General features: G+C 50.9%; 6 protein-coding genes across 6 annotated transcripts; 4 read left to right on the top strand and 2 right to left on the bottom strand.

Annotated features, from left to right (window-relative positions):
* Positions 1-2,391: 2,391 nt before the first annotated feature.
* Positions 2,392-4,830, top strand: N7462_000073 (uncharacterized protein; the record flags this gene model as incomplete). Its single annotated transcript, XM_057071799.1, has 4 exons — positions 2,392-2,621; positions 2,687-2,810; positions 2,837-3,781; positions 3,850-4,830. The coding sequence occupies 4 exons, from the start codon at positions 2,392-2,394 to the stop codon at positions 4,828-4,830; spliced, it is 2,280 nt and encodes a 759-aa protein (XP_056938329.1).
* A 697-nt stretch (positions 4,831-5,527) lies between these two features.
* Positions 5,528-6,914, top strand: N7462_000072 (glycosylphosphatidylinositol-alpha 1,4 mannosyltransferase I; the record flags this gene model as incomplete). Its single annotated transcript, XM_057071798.1, has 3 exons — positions 5,528-6,514; positions 6,569-6,676; positions 6,738-6,914. 3 exons carry the CDS (start codon positions 5,528-5,530, stop codon positions 6,912-6,914), a joined length of 1,272 nt encoding a protein of 423 aa, XP_056938328.1.
* A 357-nt stretch (positions 6,915-7,271) lies between these two features.
* Positions 7,272-9,609, bottom strand: N7462_000071 (DNA damage response protein RcaA; the record flags this gene model as incomplete). The annotated part of the gene is made up of 5 exons (XM_057071797.1): positions 7,272-9,054; positions 9,110-9,258; positions 9,310-9,389; positions 9,458-9,520; positions 9,573-9,609. The coding sequence occupies 5 exons, from the start codon at positions 9,607-9,609 to the stop codon at positions 7,272-7,274; spliced, it is 2,112 nt and encodes a 703-aa protein (XP_056938327.1).
* A 402-nt stretch (positions 9,610-10,011) lies between these two features.
* N7462_000070 (Y-family DNA polymerase) lies at positions 10,012-11,906 on the top strand (the record flags this gene model as incomplete). The annotated part of the gene is made up of 2 exons (XM_057071796.1): positions 10,012-10,146; positions 10,212-11,906. 2 exons carry the CDS (start codon positions 10,012-10,014, stop codon positions 11,904-11,906), a joined length of 1,830 nt encoding a protein of 609 aa, XP_056938326.1.
* Positions 11,907-12,575: 669 nt separating this feature from the next.
* Positions 12,576-14,393, top strand: N7462_000069 (uncharacterized protein; the record flags this gene model as incomplete). The annotated part of the gene is made up of 1 exon (XM_057071795.1): positions 12,576-14,393. One exon carries the CDS (start codon positions 12,576-12,578, stop codon positions 14,391-14,393), a length of 1,818 nt encoding a protein of 605 aa, XP_056938325.1.
* Positions 14,394-15,013: 620 nt separating this feature from the next.
* Positions 15,014-16,235, bottom strand: N7462_000068 (uncharacterized protein; the record flags this gene model as incomplete). Its single annotated transcript, XM_057071794.1, has 3 exons — positions 15,014-15,413; positions 15,481-16,067; positions 16,140-16,235. The coding sequence occupies 3 exons, from the start codon at positions 16,233-16,235 to the stop codon at positions 15,014-15,016; spliced, it is 1,083 nt and encodes a 360-aa protein (XP_056938324.1).
* Between the last annotated feature and the right edge of the window lie 1,407 nt (positions 16,236-17,642).

Below are 17,642 nucleotides of genomic sequence, written 5' to 3'. Positions count from 1 at the left end.
TTTTACCACTGTTATGGTCGGGGTAACGGAGCTATTTAGGTGGAACTGCGCTGTTTGTATAGAAGCTCCCCCACATGCCTGCCTGTTTGGGCGCGGAGTCCCCGCACACCTGAGTTTGGGATTTGTGCCTTAGTTGCCTGATATATGAGGTGTCAAGGCACCCATGGAATCATGTGCCGAGCTGCTCACAAGCACCACTCAAGAGTACTTTTCTCCGCATCCTCCTCCTCTTCCCTTTGAGCCTTGAGGCCTTTTTGGGGACAGTGGAGTCTCTAAATCCCAATCTAGAAAAGGATTGGGCGCAATGGCTCAATCGGGGACCCCCGCGTCTTCCCCAACCAGAAACTTACGGCCTGCAGGTCGCTTCCTTGGTCACGGAACCACCTCCGTTGAGCTGCTGGCCTCAACTCAACTGGTTCAACAGCGGACAAGAGCGCTACCCTCCCCCTTCTACCACCCTTCACACTCACCGGGCCGACTTCCCTCAACCACTCTGCCTTTGACTTTTCTTATTTTGAACCATCATCGAGGACCAGGCCATTCGCATCGACGCAAATCAGCCCAACGGGCCTTGAATCGCTGAAACCACTAGCCTTGGAACCGATTTCACGCTAACCCACACGTCAGGACTAGGCCCCTCTAACCGAACCAATGACCACCCTGGTCCCCAGAGTTTGGGAGGCAACAGTCCTACAGACTTCGGCTCCCCAGGGCACATGCGATCCAACTCTTGGCGTTCCATGCATGTCCAGTGCACCATTCCTGCCAGGGGTTTCCCATCAGAGGGGGAATCGTTTAATCCATGTCGCGCGGGGCATTCGGATGGAGGTCTGCTGCACTCTTCCCAATGCTCGTCGCCTCGGATTCAACCTCCAGACTTGCCGTGCAGGACCGGCATTTAGATGAATAGGGCAGCAGTGATATCCGCTGAGGGATGTGCCCATGCTTCTTCGGGCCCTTGACTTGAACAAGACATCGCGCCCGGCGAGAGAGTCTCGGCATCGGGGGCTGGCCCACCCTCCGTGGCGATTGGACGACCCGGGAGGCCCGTCCCTGTCCCGCCTGATCAGAACGAATGGCACCACTGAGATGACTTGTCCCATACGAGTAGAGGGGGTTCCTACACCGTTTAATTTCCCTTGGGCGGACAGACCCCTTCCAAAGGACTCTCGTACCAGCCCACGATTCTCAATCGTGGGGACATGGGAAGTCGACGCAACGCATCCTTGGGTGTCACAGTTGGGGATGGGGAAGGAGAAGTTTGTGACAATTGCCTATTCTCTCGGACTAAAGGGAAAGGAGTCTCTAGTCAGATGGACTCGGACTGATTAGGGGATTCCCGTAATCCGACATGTTCTTTCCCCCAGACGATCGCCCTCGCCCTTCTGCAGGGTTCGTTTCTCCACCTGCACCCAAATATGTTCTGCGGCGAGCCGAGCCTGCGACGGGGGAAATTGACCCCTCCCTTCAACCGGGGAGACAGTCATGTTAGCGGCTTCCGATGCATGGCGAAAAGGCCTGTGGCGTGTGCAGAACATGCGGCCTCCGTAATTTGCCTCTGGCATTTCTCATTTCATTCCCGGACCCTAGTCAGCTGGCGCGTGGCACCGCCGGGTCAGCCGTATCCAGCCAGTCCATTGGGAATATCCCTCCGGGTGCTCCTCTGCATCCTGGTTACCAATTATGCCGGCACTCGGACGATGACGCGGACTCGGGAAAGCCTGGGTCGTCCTCGCTTTTTTGGAGCCGGGCAGAGGTCTCCATTCTCAACCAGATTTTCATTCTCTCCACAGTAGATGCACGTTAGCGCTGTAAATCCCGCGCATATCATGGCCTTGAGCAGGGTCCCGGCACCTCCAATAAGCGAACCCGGTCTCCGGGGTCCCCGGAGTCAAGTTCGACCAAGGGTTTAAACGACAAAGGGCTCGTTCCTTGGAAATGCGGGGAGAATCAGGCAGATCAGGCTATTCTCCACGCCCTCCACGTCCTATTGCCGTTCGGTCTTAGTTACCGAGTTCTCTTAGTCTTAGCCTCTTCTTCTTAGGCTCGCGCTGGCCACTTCGGATTCTTTCTTTCCTCTTTCCTGCATCTGCACACCACGAGAGGACGTCCTTCCCTTTATTTCCCTTTCCTCTTTGCCTTCCTTCAATTATGACATAATCGAACTATCCATCTGGATCGTTAGGCTATCCATTCAAGAAAGACTCTTTTCAAGCCTGAAACTGGATGCGTCGGACCGCCATCCTACAATATCAATCCACCCGACTTGTATATCGTCAATATCGTACGACCCGCCTGCTGTTCTCCCAGCCTGGCAGCATCTCCAAATATCAAGAATCCGTCAAACTATGTGATTCGGGATCGCAGTTTGCGTGACTTCGTGCAGTAATCATGTTCCATACCTTTGAAGGATTTGAAAACCCAACGGCCGCAACCCCGGCCCGCAACCGACCCAATATTGAGCGCCGGGAGTCGCTGAGCCGCCGTGTCACCACGCTGCGCGCCTGCACCTCCTGCCGACACCGCAAGATCAAATGTGATGGCGAGAAGCCGTGCGAGGCCTGTCGATGGTACAAGAAGACAGACCAGTGCCATTATTCGGATCCGCGACCATCGAGGCGGTAAGTCTCACCCTCGGACCAGTATTGAAGCATGCCGCCAGCGAGAACTAATCAATGTGAAATAGCCACGTAGAGAAATTATCCACCACTCTGGATGAATATCGGAGTGTGCTTGGGAAACTTTTCCCCAATATCGCCCCAGAATCCCTCGTCAATCTGCCTCGAGAGAAGCTACTCGAGTTGACGGGGGTTCGGCCACTGTGCCGCCAGTGCAGGGCGCGGCACCACACCCTGCTTCACCCGCGACCTCTGTCTCGGTGGAGGCACATGTGTCTCCGTTATCCAATGCAGATGATAATCTCGAGTCTCTCCAGACGATGCCCGAGGAGCTCGACGATAGTCGGCCGAGCTCAACCGACCTGGTTGAGGGGGTGTCAGACGATGTGAATGCATTATCGCTTTCCGCAAGACAGCCGTCATCTTACCTCGGTGTATCATCCATCCAAGCTGTGATTAAGGTCATCGTCTGGTTGGATCCGGGATGCGCAGCGCACTTCTCCAGAACTCCTCCCACGCATCCCCGCGATCAATCGGGGCTGGATTACGATGGTTCTTCCGGGTGGCCTCACCAGCAACCAGCGACTCCTCCGCAGCCATCAATCCCACCAACCGAGATGCAAATGCTAGATGCATACTTTCTGTATTTCCAAGCATTCGCGCCCTTGATCGATGAACGAATGTTTCGTGATACATACATCTCAGGACACCGGAAGGATGACCACTGGCTTGCACTGCTGAATATCGTCCTGGCTCTCGGAAGTGTCGCGGCCTCCAATCCTGACGACCGAACACACCAAACATACTTCCTGCGTTGCAAGAGCCACCTCAGCTTAAGCTCTCTGGGCAGCTCTCATCTAGAAACCATTCAGGCTCTGGGCCTCATCGGCGGATGGTACTGCCACTACATCAGCCAGCCAAACCTCGCGTACTCCTTAATGGGCGCTGCAATCCGTATGGCCGCTGGGCTGGGTTTACACAAAGAATTTGCAGATAGCCATCAAATCCCCAGCCCATCTAAGTTAGCATCCATGGACCTGAAACGCAGAGTATGGTGGTCTCTTTTCTGTATGGATACCTGGGGCGGCATGACTCTCGGCCGGCCTAGCATGGGCCGTTTTGGTCCAAATATCACCGTCAAACCCCCAAATTGCCGGGACAAGGTACGTCACGTCATAAGGTTCTTCCTTTCCCGAGATATTAAAGCACGACCTGACCAAGTTCCAAATAGGAAAATGTCCTTGAGATGCTTCCTCTCGTGGAAAATATCCGCTTTGCCAAGATCGCAACTCAAGTTCAAGAATCACTGGCAGCCGCTCCGCTGGTGAAGCACCAGGAAATGTCACATGCGGATGCCCAGCTCCTCGAATGGTGGGAGAACTTACCCCCTGTTCTAAAAGATCATGAGCTATGTTCAGAATCCATCAGCACCGTTCGCACAGTCATGCGATGGAGATATTATAACCAACGGATGCTCCTATATCGACCCACTCTGCTGAGCTATGCCATGCGACGTGTCCCCTATATCGCCCTTCGTGTTGAGGAACGCACCGCCATCGAAAAGTGTCGTGAGGTAGCCGAGCTATCCATCCAGAATATCGCAGCCACGGCGCAGCTCAACCAGCTCTGTGGCTGGAATGCTGTTTGGTGGACTTTCCAAGCCTCATTGGTCCCCCTCGTCGGCCTGTTCCTGAATGATCCCACGGCCGATGACCCCCGTGCCTCGATCGAGTCCTGTCAAAGACAAGTCGAGACTGCAATGACAACCCTCGCCCGGATGCAGTCCTACGGACACACCGCGAAACGATCCCTAGATGCCATTTCGCGGATCTACGAAGCAAGTAAACGTGGCGAGGACATGCCCACCACCAGCAGTGCGGATTCCTTACCGAACAACCTCTTCCCCGCTGGTCGGGATACAATCACGCTGTTCTCCCCGCCCGAACCGGGACGCATGGGCATGTCGCTGGGGGAGAACGGGATTCCTGAAAACCTGTCTACCCCCTTCGTCGATGATTCTGGCCAATATCTATGGGAGTATCTGAGCTGGAGCGATAATAATTTATGGCCGGGTCTGACAGACATTGATACGCGAAGCGAAGCCATGGCACTGTTGACGCCAGATCATGAAAAGGGACCGAAGTTTGGGACGGCACCCTATTTTGAGCCGATGCCTGATTCTTATTTCGTCAACCCGGCTTTATACTACTAGGCTGTCGACCTTCTTGAGACTTTTGCTAAGTCTATTATCCTGCTCTATGCACATGAGATGAGACCGGGCACTTCTGTACGTGTTGGCGTTTCGTTGGATTGGTGATTTTTCGACTGTTCTTTTAGCGGTAACGAGTTCACGCTTTTGTTTCCCTTGTGACATTTAAACTTAAAAACATAGTACAACTGTTTACAAATTCCCACAATCATCATTATACAAAATAACTATCTTCTGAATGTCGAGCACAGCGTGTCTGGTCAATCTTTCATTTTAGAGTTGTCAATTTTTGAGCTAGTAATTTGTTACTCGTAGTAACTAACTAATTAGTTAACTAGTAGTCTTATTCTACTGTTAGTTAACTAGACGATCAAACTCCAAATTGGGTAACTAATCTGCGAGAATATGCTGAGTCATCACGACGGTCGACCGTGGCATTTGCCTCAGACAGAATCCCGAAGCTGTGAACACGACTTATACACCCGGGCTCGCGTTAGAACTCGGACTAGTGGGGGTGCGCGCAATACCTAAAGTCTATCTTGAAAACCCCGGCGCTTTGATCGCGAGGCTGCCCGCTTCAATTGGTGTGAAAGAGATCGCGGTGATCAATCCCACGGGAGAGATCTTCACCAGGGGAGCTTCCGCATCAAACCCAACCTTGAGCTCCTATTATCAGCTACTGATTATCTGAAGTACTAAAATGGCTATGTTTGACTCCGCGTCACGGGTCTTTCTGGCCGCCACAGCATTGCGCCTGATCCTGCTTGTCTACGGCGGCTGGCAGGATGCTCACTCGGCTGTAAAATACACCGACATTGACTACATGGTCTTCACGGACGCATCGCGCTTCGTGGCTAAGGGTCAATCCCCATATACCCGGGACACCTATCGGTATACGCCACTTCTATCGTGGATACTTCTCCCGACCGCCTGGGAAGGCATGGCATCACTGGCTTCCGTTGCCTTTGCGTTCGGCAAGATCCTCTTCGCCCTGGCAGATGTACTGGCTGGCTGGCTGGTTGTCCAACTTTTGTGTCGGTGCTATCAATTCCCACCTGAGCGAGCTCTTCGATACGTTGCTACTGTGTGGCTCTGGAACCCCATGGTTGCTAACATCAGTACCCGTGGGAGCTCCGAAGGTCTACTCGGCGTGCTTGTTGCCGCGCTGCTGTGGGCGACATTAACCAGAAGGGCGGCCTTGGCTGGAGTCATCCTAGGGCTCTCAGTCCACTTCAAGATCTACCCATTTATCTACGGGGTCTCCATTCTATGGTGGTGGGATGCCCAGCGCGATGGTGCGAGCCCTGCTCAGAAATCTGATCTGGTCTCGCGCATTCTGGGATTCGTGACTCCGTCGCGGGTGATCCTCACCTTCTCGGCAGTGGCCACTTTTTTTGCCCTGAATATTGCCATGTATATGCAATATGGCATGCCTTTTTTGCATCAAACCTTCTTCCACCATCTCACCCGCATCGATCACAGACACAACTTCTCCCCTTACAGCACCCTGATGTATCTCGCCTCCGCTGGCGATGCCAGCTATCGCTTCGAGGCCCTCGCTTTTCTACCGCAATTGCTGCTTGTTGTCATTGCTATTCCATTGGTTCTGGCCAAGAAAAGCCTGGCAACTACTATGCTTGCACAGACGTTTGCCTTTGTCACATTCAATAAAGTCTGCACTAGCCAGGTATGCCCGTATTCTACGTCCTGTTTGCTGGGAATTCTCTAACGCCAAAGGAAGTACTTCATATGGTATCTGATATTGCTTCCATTTTACCTGCCATCTTCATCGCTCATCAAAAAGCCGACGCTGGGTATCACAGCTGCCATCCTCTGGGTCCTTGGACAGGTACGTGTCTCCGGTGAAGAAATGTCGACAAAAGCCGTCCCTTTCTTACGCGTAACAACAGGCTCTGTGGCTCTCGCAAGGCTATAATCTTGAATTTCTTGGCCTCTCTGCCTTCGTCCCTGGGCTCTTCCTTGCGTCCCTCTTCTTCTTCGCGGTAAATATCTGGATTCTGGGAATTATCATCCACGACGTAGGCGAGGATGAAAACATAAACCCTGTAACAAAAGTCGTCCAGTGAGACTCTGTATTATATCTATTGTAACGAAGGGTGGTCTGCCAGTGAACAGAATTTTCTATTTGAAACGCGAACCTCCAACACGATTATAGAACGATATATTAACTTGATATAATGGGCTGTGGAATGACGTAGTATTTCGGAGAAATTTAGAAACCAAGAAAACGCCCCATGGAAAGTCGATGGACGCTGGACACCCTTGTATAAGTGAGGAGACGAAAACTTACCAAATAGAGTGACAATCAAGACCTCTGATGCATTGTGATAATTAAAAGGGTATCGATGCGTTATTAATACAGAACGAGGCTGAAAAGAACAACTAATTGATAACAACTATGTAATAAAAAGTATAGTTCGACACTAGCGCTTGCGCCTGAATCGAAACCGAAGCTCTTCATCACTATCCGAGTCCCGCGCCTCTCGCAGGCGCTTTTGGCTGTGGGCCCGAGATGGCGCCGAGATTGAATCTGGAATAAGATCGGGCGTCTCAGACAGAGTCAGTGAAACTTGTGATCGAGCTACAGCTGGCTCCGCTTGGCTGGGGGTCTTTTGTATATCATGGCGCTGTTTCTGATTCGTTTCAGCAGCTTTGCCTGCGCTGACCCAATGGTGCTCGCCAATGCCAAAATCCTTGCGTATTACCTGCTCGAGAGGAACAATAACACTTTCCACACGCTGGCGAGCGTGCCGTGATTCGCCTTTACGCCGGAATCTCTTGAAATTCTTACGACCATTCCATCGATCGTCCCAACGATCAGAGCTCTCGCCCTCTTGCACAACAGGATCTCGAATAGGCATGTCCATTTCTTCGATGATGGCGAGATTTCGCAACTTTTCAATGTCCACATCCTGTGAGGAAATTGGATTTTCTTCAGCCTGTCGCTGCTGCTCTTCTTCTTCACGATGTTTGCGCGCTGCCTCCAAGACATCTAATTTGGGTCGCTTGGCTTTGGGAAGGCTTTCGGATTTCGCTTGTGGGGTACTGGATGCGTGTCGGTCTTCACTTATCTCAATTCGGCGGCGTTTCATGGCTTGAGCCCCAGGAAGTAGATCTGCGACCGAATCTTCTTCTTCCACAGTATCCAGAGGCTTGTTCGGCTCGCTAGTCTGGGAGGATTGAATGGCTTCTAGATTCACGGCCTGAGATGTCTCGTCATCATGCGGAGTGTATACTGGAATAGATTCCATATCAAATCCGTCGTCAAAGGCCTGCATCTTGCTCACAAAAGTGCGAACTCGAGGGGCTTTCTTTTTGGGTGCAATTGGCTGGCTTTCATCAGACGGTAGAGATACGGATGCAATAGGCTGAGACTGATTGACTTGTGGTTGGAGCTCGGTAGCAGCCTCTTGAAGGGGGGTTTGGCTCGATCCTTCCTCTCGTGGCAGCGGCCGACACAGTGGAGAGGCATCATTTCCCAGAATCGCGTCGAGAAACTCCCGTTGTTCAATCACGCGTTGATCTGTCATCAGCGCAACCTCGTTCCCGACCTCGATCGACCACGATTCGTACTGACCCTTAGATCGAAATCGCACAAGTACAACACCACCTAATCCGTCTCGGTCGCCGCCTACCCCTTTACGACCACCGGCTTCCCTCATATATTGTACAATTTCTGTCGCAGTAGTATTACCATCTTTGACCTCACAAAATAAGGCCTTGCCTTGACCATTGTTAATTGCCACCTGAAGGTTCTCAAACTGGGAGCGGTCCCCGAATACAAATGTATAGCCCTCAAAGACGTTAATGCGGGATGGATTTGGTGCAAAAGCAACAGCAGGGCGGTTCGCCGGCTCGTTTCCAGCGGGTGGAAGGTGCTCTGAGGGATCGGGCCAAAATGAGACAAAGTCAGTTTCTAGTGGCGACATGGATTCATCATTCTCCAGATCACTCGGGGTGGTTGCATAAACCAGAGCATCAATATATGAATCCTTAACAATAAATTTGCCGTTGATTAGGGCCTGAAGACCCTTAGCCGTATTCCGTTTGCTTTGCACGACGTGAGTAGTTTGGTCCACCAAGTACGGAATGACGGTCTTGATATCGAGGCTCTCTAGTCGTTCCCGGACTTTGGCAAGGGGATCTTCCGCTCTCATTTCTTTCGAAGAAAATGAGAAGCTGAGAACGACTGGTTCCCATTTGATACTAATTTCGAATCATTAACCTTGATATCCCCCAAAAAAATGCGGAGGAGACGGACCGTAGAGCATGCTGGTAGTGACCGAGCAAAATACTGTGTTCGTCGCCTTTGACTATGTGTGTTCCTTCGATTCTTTCGCCATTCACAACTGTTCCTCGACTGGATTTCAAATCCGTAATGGATAACTCCGTGCGGGCGTGTGTTCGGGTCTGGGGTTGCCATTAGCATTATGCCCTCCGCCGTCGGACTGGGAATCGTACCCCATCGCGAGGTTTGACCGAGGATACTTCAATGGTAATGTGTTGACGAGAAATGGACTTGTTAGGGATCCCAAAATGAACTGTAAAATGAAGTTTCCTGTCAGATTAACGAGTTCAGATCTGGTGATTAACGGGGAGCTGAACGAACTGCCGGTTTGCGGGGGTCGACCAACGAGATACCTCTTTCCGGGGCGCAACCATAGGCGCTTTCCTAATTAACAATCAGCTGTATGCTCTGATTTGTGTCTATACATGCCAATCACCGTTCAGGAAGTCCCCCGTCGTGTCAAGAATCCACATCGAGAATCGTTGCTGAGAGACAGGCGGATTAGCAGCACACGTGAAGCCGCAACGCGTCACCACGTGATCAGGCGTTCCTCTTTAACCCGAGTTGGGACGCAATCCATCCAAAAGCACAACGTGGGAAAAATTTTGCTTGGGTTATTGATTGATAGTCATTCTCTAGGCTATTCATAAATTTATGCTAATTATGAAATTTCAAAAATTCTTCACAGAAAAAGGGTTGCGCAAAGTATAAGGATTTATGTATGTGGTAGGGTACTGTTGCCTGATGTTGGATTATCTCATCTCCCCGTGACCCAAAGTCAGGCCTGAGGCCGCGATAACCTCTGGTGCGATAGTTGCCTATCGGGAAATCTGAGAACTACAAGGATTGCCTCACCCGATGGCACATCTGGTATAATGGCATCCCCGGTCAAACCGGCTGACGAGAATTCAGATTCGGCACCAAACGTAGAGGGCTTTGAGACACTGAAGTACCAGCTCCTTGGACCCTCCCTCACCAAAGCGGGACAGGATGCGGTTGATCAGCAGAAGGTACGCGTTTTCAAGAAGATACTTCGAGATAAAAATGGAAATAGATGACTGAGACAAGTGGAAAGGTATCCGAAATAATTTACAATGCCTCCAAAGGCTCTAAATTCTTTAACCATGAACAAGAGCGCGATCGCAATCTCACCGTCAAGATCGAGCGCATTCTCAGAGAGAAAGCCCGCCTGGAAAAGCTAGATTTAAGCCATGATCTTCGGCGCGCAGATGAGTATCTAGCGGAACTCGAACTTGGTCGAGACCTATCGCAATATGTGATCCACGTTGATTGCGACGCATTCTTTGCCGCTGTCGAAGAATTGGACCGACCCGAATTAAAGTCGGTGCCTATGGCTGTCGGTAAAGGCGTGCTTACCACATGCAACTACCTGGCCAGGAAGTTTGGTGTCCGCAGTGGCATGGCCTCCTTCGTGGCCAAGAAGCTTTGCCCACAGCTGGTACTGTTGCCGCAGAACTACGAGAAGTATACTGCCAAAGCCAAAGAAATCCGCGCTATCATGGCCCAGTACGACCCCCTCTTTGAGAGTGCAAGTATTGATGAGGCCTATTTGAACATCACGGCATACTGTTCAGAAAACCAATTGCCTCCCGAGGAAGCCGTCCAGCGAATGCGAGCCGAAATCCTGGAAACCACCAAGGTCTCAGTCTCCGCTGGCATCGCGGCGAATGCGAAGATAGCCAAAATTTGCTCGAACAAGAACAAACCGAACGGGCAGTTCCGCATACAGAATGATCGCGAGGCGATCATGGAGTTTATGCGAGACCTGCCCGTTCGCAAAGTGAATGGGGTTGGCCGTGTTTTCGAACGGGAACTCGACTCAATCGGCATCAAGACATGTGGAGATATCTATCCGCAGCGTGCACTGCTGACCAACCTTTTTGGTGAGAAGGCCTTCCAGTTCTTGGCCCAGTGCTATCTGGGCCTCGGCCGCACCAAAATAGAGCCTGTTGAAACTTACGAGCGAAAAAGTGTGGGCACTGAAACCACCTTCCATGAAATAGGGGACAAAGACGAGCTTCGTAAAAAGCTACAATGGGCTGCGAATGAGTTGGAACAAGACTTAGCACGGACCCAATTCAAGGGCCGTACCCTTTGTCTGAAGGTGAAACTTCATACTTTCGAAGTTCTGACTCGCCAAACGGCTCCTCCACATGCAGTATCCAGAGCTAAGGATCTTTACTCATTTTCGCTTCCCATGCTTGCCAAATTGGAAAAAGAGATTCCGGGCATGAAGCTTCGATTGCTGGGCCTGCGAGTCACGAATCTAGTCAGTACCAAGAAAGTAGGTACTAACTTTTTCGGAGTCGCCGTCCAAGCCAAGCCCAGTACTACACCAGCTCCCGACCAGAAAGCTGACCTCGACATTGGGGCCGAGGAGGCCTTTGAGACTGCCGCTCGTCAAGAAATCCAAGATGAGATGAATGACTTAGAGCAACTTACCCAAGAGGCTGCTAATCTACCTGATACACCTGATCCCGAGATAGCTGAGACGGTCGTGGCAGGCCCCGTTGACCCTCATCCTGTCCTACATTGGGAATGTCCTATCTGTGGCCGACCACAGGTTGCCGATGACCGAACTTTCAACGATCACATGGATTTCTGCTTATCCCGGCAAACCATCCGTGAAGTTATCCAAGATACCTCCCACGAAGAGAGTTGCGTACCTGTCGATCGCAAAAGAAAAGCCCCTTCTCAGCAACCCACTACTGAGATTGATCCACGCCAAAAACGGCTTTTCTTTAGTTAAGAAGATCACTCATATTCCCTAAAACCAGCCAAAATCGCATAAAGGTTGAAGGATGAAGGTTTTACGGGCAAGCTATACTAGACGTTAAATTCCTAATTCCACGATAGAACAATGTACAATTATAAAATTAGTGTACCTCTGCAGCCTCTGCAGCCTCTGCAGCCTCATATTATCCCCTGACATCCTCGATTACGCGACCTTTGCAGGTGCCGTCTTCCCCGGCCGTGATCGGCCAACAATTGGATACAGAGTGGAGCATCGGGATGTCCTTGCCAGGGCCAATGCGTTGTCCTCACATCTTGCATCCTGTCGATATTCAGAGAAAGAGAGAAGAATTATAGACCAATAGAGCATACTCTATAGCGTCAAACGATCTATATTTGTATACTTATCCTTATTCCCCAATTGCCCAGCATATTACTCATATTGTCTTTCCATGTAGGGCGGAATGCCTCGTTGCGGTGAACGCCGCCCTAAACCCGATTGGGCCTGAATGTTTTCGAGTTGCTCGAGATCCTCCCACCTTCGCCCTTCGTCCTCTCTCCCGTTCATCAGGCCACTCAGATCTTCTTTTATACCGGTTCAGATCCTGATTTTGGTGGCAGGTGCCATCATGCTCTGCTGTCCGCAGTGTATTGCGACGCCCGCATCTGTGCCCGCGCTGCAACTATGACCTCCGATAAACAAAACAATGGCCATCTTGCCAAACCATTCACACCCACCCTGTCCGCAGCGTTCCACCGCTCTAACAAGACACCGTTGACACCAAAACTCGCCAGTCCAAGTCCTGGACACCCGATTTCTCGCCGCCTCGCACATCCCGATCACCCCTATTCCACTCCGAGCAAGGACGACATCCCCGCCGTCCCGTCGAGTTTCCTCAGTGCCAACATTACCCCTCGATCGGGCTCGCGAAATGCTCGTCGCGATGCTGCTTTCTCTTCGCCGACAAATACTCCCCCTGCTCCCTCCCCGCAGACTCCGTACTCGCAGTCCGTGGTCGGTCTCGGGGTCAATGGAGTCCGCCGAACGGAACGGAGCCCTGCCCGTGGGGTGAAGACGGAACAATCGAGGAGTCTGAGAGCAAAGACGCTGACAGCTGAAGGTCAGCAAGCATCGCGTCCAAATTCGTTCACAGATCTAGCGTCTGGCTCGGCAATGTTCTTCCATGCGTCTGATGCCCGGTCAACTACTTCGTCCGAAGCAGAGCCCTCTCGTCCCAAACAGGGGAAGCTGTCCCCCGCTTCCAGTTTTGTCTACGCGAACGGGGACCAAGAACGGTCTTCTTTGGGTGAAGAGACCAGTTTCACCACATCTACTGCCAAGCGTCGCTCAGGTGGTCTTCCCCGCCCTGTCTCTTCTTCTCACAGACCAGCGGCTTCTCCTTCACCGCGCCTAAAATCGCCGCGAGTTTCGGATGCTACCGTGCCCCTCCCCGATGACAGCCATTTCCAACCTATCCTCAACCCGGGCCTGGGCCTTGCCGAAAATGTAATACAGCGATTTGGCTCGCCGCCTAACCCTCCTCTTGATCGACCACAACTCCCCTCTATTCGACCCCACAGAAAATCGTCTAGTATGGACTCGAGCAGCCATACACACCCACCAGAAGGCCTTCGAGCAAGCCCCCTCATCATCCCGAACAACCTTGGTGCGGATGGCGTGACTCCCGTCATGTCAGATCAGATTCCAACTCTACGTCCTCGTGTGTTTAGCAACGGCTCCTCCGCATCTAACGATGCTCAACTTTCGATGCCCTTGAGCCCCGGAAAATCAGATGGCCCTAGTGATATGGCTTTGAATGCTCGCACCGAACGAAAAATTTTAGATTTGGAAATCAGCAATTCCTCCTTGCTAGCTATCAATCGAACCTTGGAACGAGAGATGCGCAAACAACATGCTGAATTACGTAGATACCGACGTCTCAGCCGCTCAGGGCGCATTTCAATGGCCCCTTCGACTCGATCATTCTCCGGCATCGCCCTTTCGACAACAAGCGAATTGGATGAGGGCACGAGTGAACTTTCTTCTATCCGCTCTCATGACGAAATGTCCGACTATAGTGACGAGGATTCCATTGCAGACGAAGGAATAATGAGTCCCGATTCGCTCGCTGAACACGATGCAAAGCACAGAGCACATGATGAGAAACGATTCATGCTTGATCTTGCTCGACACCAAGAGCTTTTGATAGACAGCCAGAAAATGAACCAGAGCCTGAAACGATGTCTGGGATGGACTGAAGAACTGATTAAAGAAGGCCAGAAGGCACTGGAATACAGTGTCCATGTCCAAGATGTTGAGTTAGGCGGACGTGTGTTGTCTCCCGAGGAATTAGGAGAGATCGGTCAGGGCGGCCGAGGGCTACTGAGTCCCTCAGCCGAGTTTGACAGCGTCTTTCCGTCCAGTATTTCATCCCTATTTGACGATTCCTTCCCTGACCCAGCCACATTCCCTTTGCCCTCGTCCCCAGGTGGGACAGATTAATCTTCTAATATCGTTTGCCTTCTCCTATATCTTTTTTTTGTCTGCAAAATACCCCTATTTGCCATCCCTCCTTTCCAAATCTGTTTTATCTTTGTCTTCATAACCTAGCCCGTGCATTCGTTTCGACCTTTTCTCTCATTTTTCGGATCTTTCATTATGCGCCAGACCTCTCTTGACCCTTGATGGCTTTTCTTTCCTAGGGCTTGAATCTTTTGACCTGCAGAGATGTGTAATGAATCCTCGATTTCCAGGTGCTCCATCCTCCATTCAGCTCTCCAATATTTTTGACATTTGTGATTAGATACCCGATGTACAAGACCTGTCTGCTTATCTGTTCGCTCCTATCTACTCGTCCTGGAGGTTGCCTCGCTTGAGGCCTACAATGTGAACAATTGAGAACTACTCTGTACTTGCATTGCCACCAAGTTTATTACATGTATGGACTACTGTTCGAGGGGGTATCTCCGCGTGGGATCTGCTAGAGCTTATCTTCTGAACACAAATCCTGAAATCATCAATTCCAACATCGTAATCTTCATATTCATCATCGTCATAATCATCATCATAGATTCGCCATTACACACATTCATATTCAGCATATCCCTCTGCCTGTTCAAAAATCATGGAAACGGACACTGACCCAATCGCTGTTGCCGAAGAGCTGCCTTAATCACCTCCAGTTCCTTGCGACCTTTGCCTTCGAAATACTTAGGCCCTACGTCAGGAGTGTAGTAGCCTTGCGGGTAATACTTGTCCCCATCGTCCCCCGGCAATGGAAGTCCCAGCGCCCGCTGGAACCAAGCAACCGGACCCCAGCGGTTCCAGAGCGTGGGCTGCACATAGAACGGAGCCCCTTCGTATAACAGGAAATAATTCCGGCCATACTCGTTGGGCTTGTCGGTGAAGACATCCAGACGCAAGAAATTCGGACGGGGGAGGGCAAGGTAGCGTAGGCCGAGGCGGCGCAAGTGCAAAGCGGTGCCGACGATCATGCTGACAATCGCCGGAGGAGGATCGATCCTAAATCATAATCATTAACCAGTGCTCCTCTTCTTTATGTGATACAAGCTCGCGCAGTCAGGCATACATCATGGCATTGCGAAGACGCTCATCCATCAAGAATGACACGACGTACAAGCCAAGCGGCTTCATGAATCCAGGCAAGTTGTACACCAACACGTCAATCGTCTTCTCGGCAATCTCTTTGTTTCGGGGATGTGGCTTCATATGTTGCATTTCGTACCGCTGGCTCCACGCGCTGATCTCTTCTAGCCAGTGAAGCCCGTCCCGGAACCCGGTTTTGCCGGAAGGCAGAGTGTCATAGCTGATATCCAATGCATCGCCCAGACTTTTCCAATATGTGCCAACGGCGCAGCGTTCCATTTCAGTCATCTCACGCCACTCGTAGAGTTTGACGAATCGGATTGGCTCTGTCGCGAACAGGCCGAGCGTGTAGAGCATGTCGTCTTCGAGGATCTTCCCGCTGGCTCGGTATCCTTGATGTAAGAACTTGGTCCGGGCGATGGCTGTTTGTGCTCGATCGGAAGACGGGTTGAACGCCATGAATTCTCCAATGAGCGCGCCTGTATCTGCATATCGTTTGAAGGAAGTGGCGGAGTCGGAGAACTGGGAGGTTTTCAATAGGAGGGTGGAAATGGTCGGAATGCCGTATGTCTTCGGTTTTGAGAATGAAGCATTTGTTAAATCAAGTAAGTCTATCATATAGTGTTTTCGGACCTAGCTTACCCGGAATAGTGCAAATTGAAGTGATTTGACCACCATAAAAGGAAATTCAGTCTGCATGATGGTCTTCTGGATAGCGAACGCATCCTGGTCAGTCATCTTGCTCATCGATTCGCTCGTATTATATGCATATTTGTTCTGAACTGCTCGACGTCGCTGATATCTCAAAGAGGACGCCAGTGCCATATATCCCGCGAGAGCAAGCAAACCATATAGTAAGAAATGTTGCCACGATGTCTGCGACAAATAATCGATCCCAAGTCTTTGCGACAAGGAGAACGGTATATGAGACCAGGGCATCGTCTGGTGGTATAAATTAAGAAGGCTGATACTGTATACTTCTTTAATTATTGCAATAGGGATGAGGACAATAGCTGCAGTATTCAAAGCGCACGGGTCCTGATATACATCCTGCCTGGTCCAATCTTATATACATCACTTGTTCCGTACTTAGGTCACACTATTTGCCAAAATCGCCATTCGCCATTATGATCGACGATGGGTGTTCTCCTACCCGAATCTCATTGTGAGGCCCTGCATATCTAGGGCATCTAAAAGAACCCAGCGGACCGAGGAATCAGACTGTCCGGGCGCGGGGCAGCCGGGCTGTCTGGTGATTACACAAAAATGCTTATGTACGATGAATAACAAAAGCGACCAATCCCAGCATGTCCTTGTGGCCATTTATTAAGCAATCTGGGTATGCTGTACACACCCGCTCAGCTCCCCGGAAGTGCACCCTTGGGATATCGAGTGGCATGAGGACCCTCATCATCATGCCAGGCTGAAGCCGAGGCTTGGCACCCTTCCAGCCCTGCGGTTCTGAAGTGTTCTAATTTGTGCCTCGACGAGATTTATCCGTCGAACCGCGCATAAAAGCCCAACATACTCGGCATTGCTACCGGAGTCGCCTTCACCGATATCGTACGACCGACTTGAGGGCTTGAAGCTCGGAATAAGCACTACCTGGGGGAGAGATCGACATTCGGATCGCGAAGAAGCCGGTAAATGCTGACTGGATTAGATTTGTCTTGTTTGTTGTTGGCCCGTTGCGGGGTTCAGTCCCACTTCACATGAAAATATACTGGAATCACCTTACAGCACATGCTGAACAATGCCATAATACGGGGACTCTTGTGTTGGCTATTCAACTTGATGGGTCAACCTGGGGTGAAAGTATGAGGAAAAAACCTAAGCAACGAGTCAACACAATAATGCTCATATTTTGAGACGACATGTTGATCAAACTACTCTTATATCATCATAAAAATGGCAACTATATAGGCCTTGCGATAAGATTATTTCGTCCGTCGCATCGACTTTACAATCAAGATTGACAGCAATAAATTTGGATCTTTTTTTGGTTTTGTGACGTGCTTTTCGCAAACTGATTGGTTCTGGGCAGATACTACAGACTTTCTTCGCTTGTTTCCCTCTCAAGCACGCTCAGACGATGGAAGCGAGTGCTAGGACGAGGCTCGGGATTATACATGGAGAGCTATGCCA

The sequence above is a fragment of the Penicillium macrosclerotiorum genome, assembly GCF_028827735.1.
Source record: "Penicillium macrosclerotiorum strain IBT 26536 chromosome Unknown utg000001l_segment0_segment0, whole genome shotgun sequence".
In the NCBI taxonomy this organism is placed as follows: domain Eukaryota; kingdom Fungi; phylum Ascomycota; class Eurotiomycetes; order Eurotiales; family Aspergillaceae; genus Penicillium; species Penicillium macrosclerotiorum.
The sequence above is the reverse complement of the archived record's forward strand: the minus strand, read 5'-3'. Positions and strand labels throughout refer to the sequence as shown.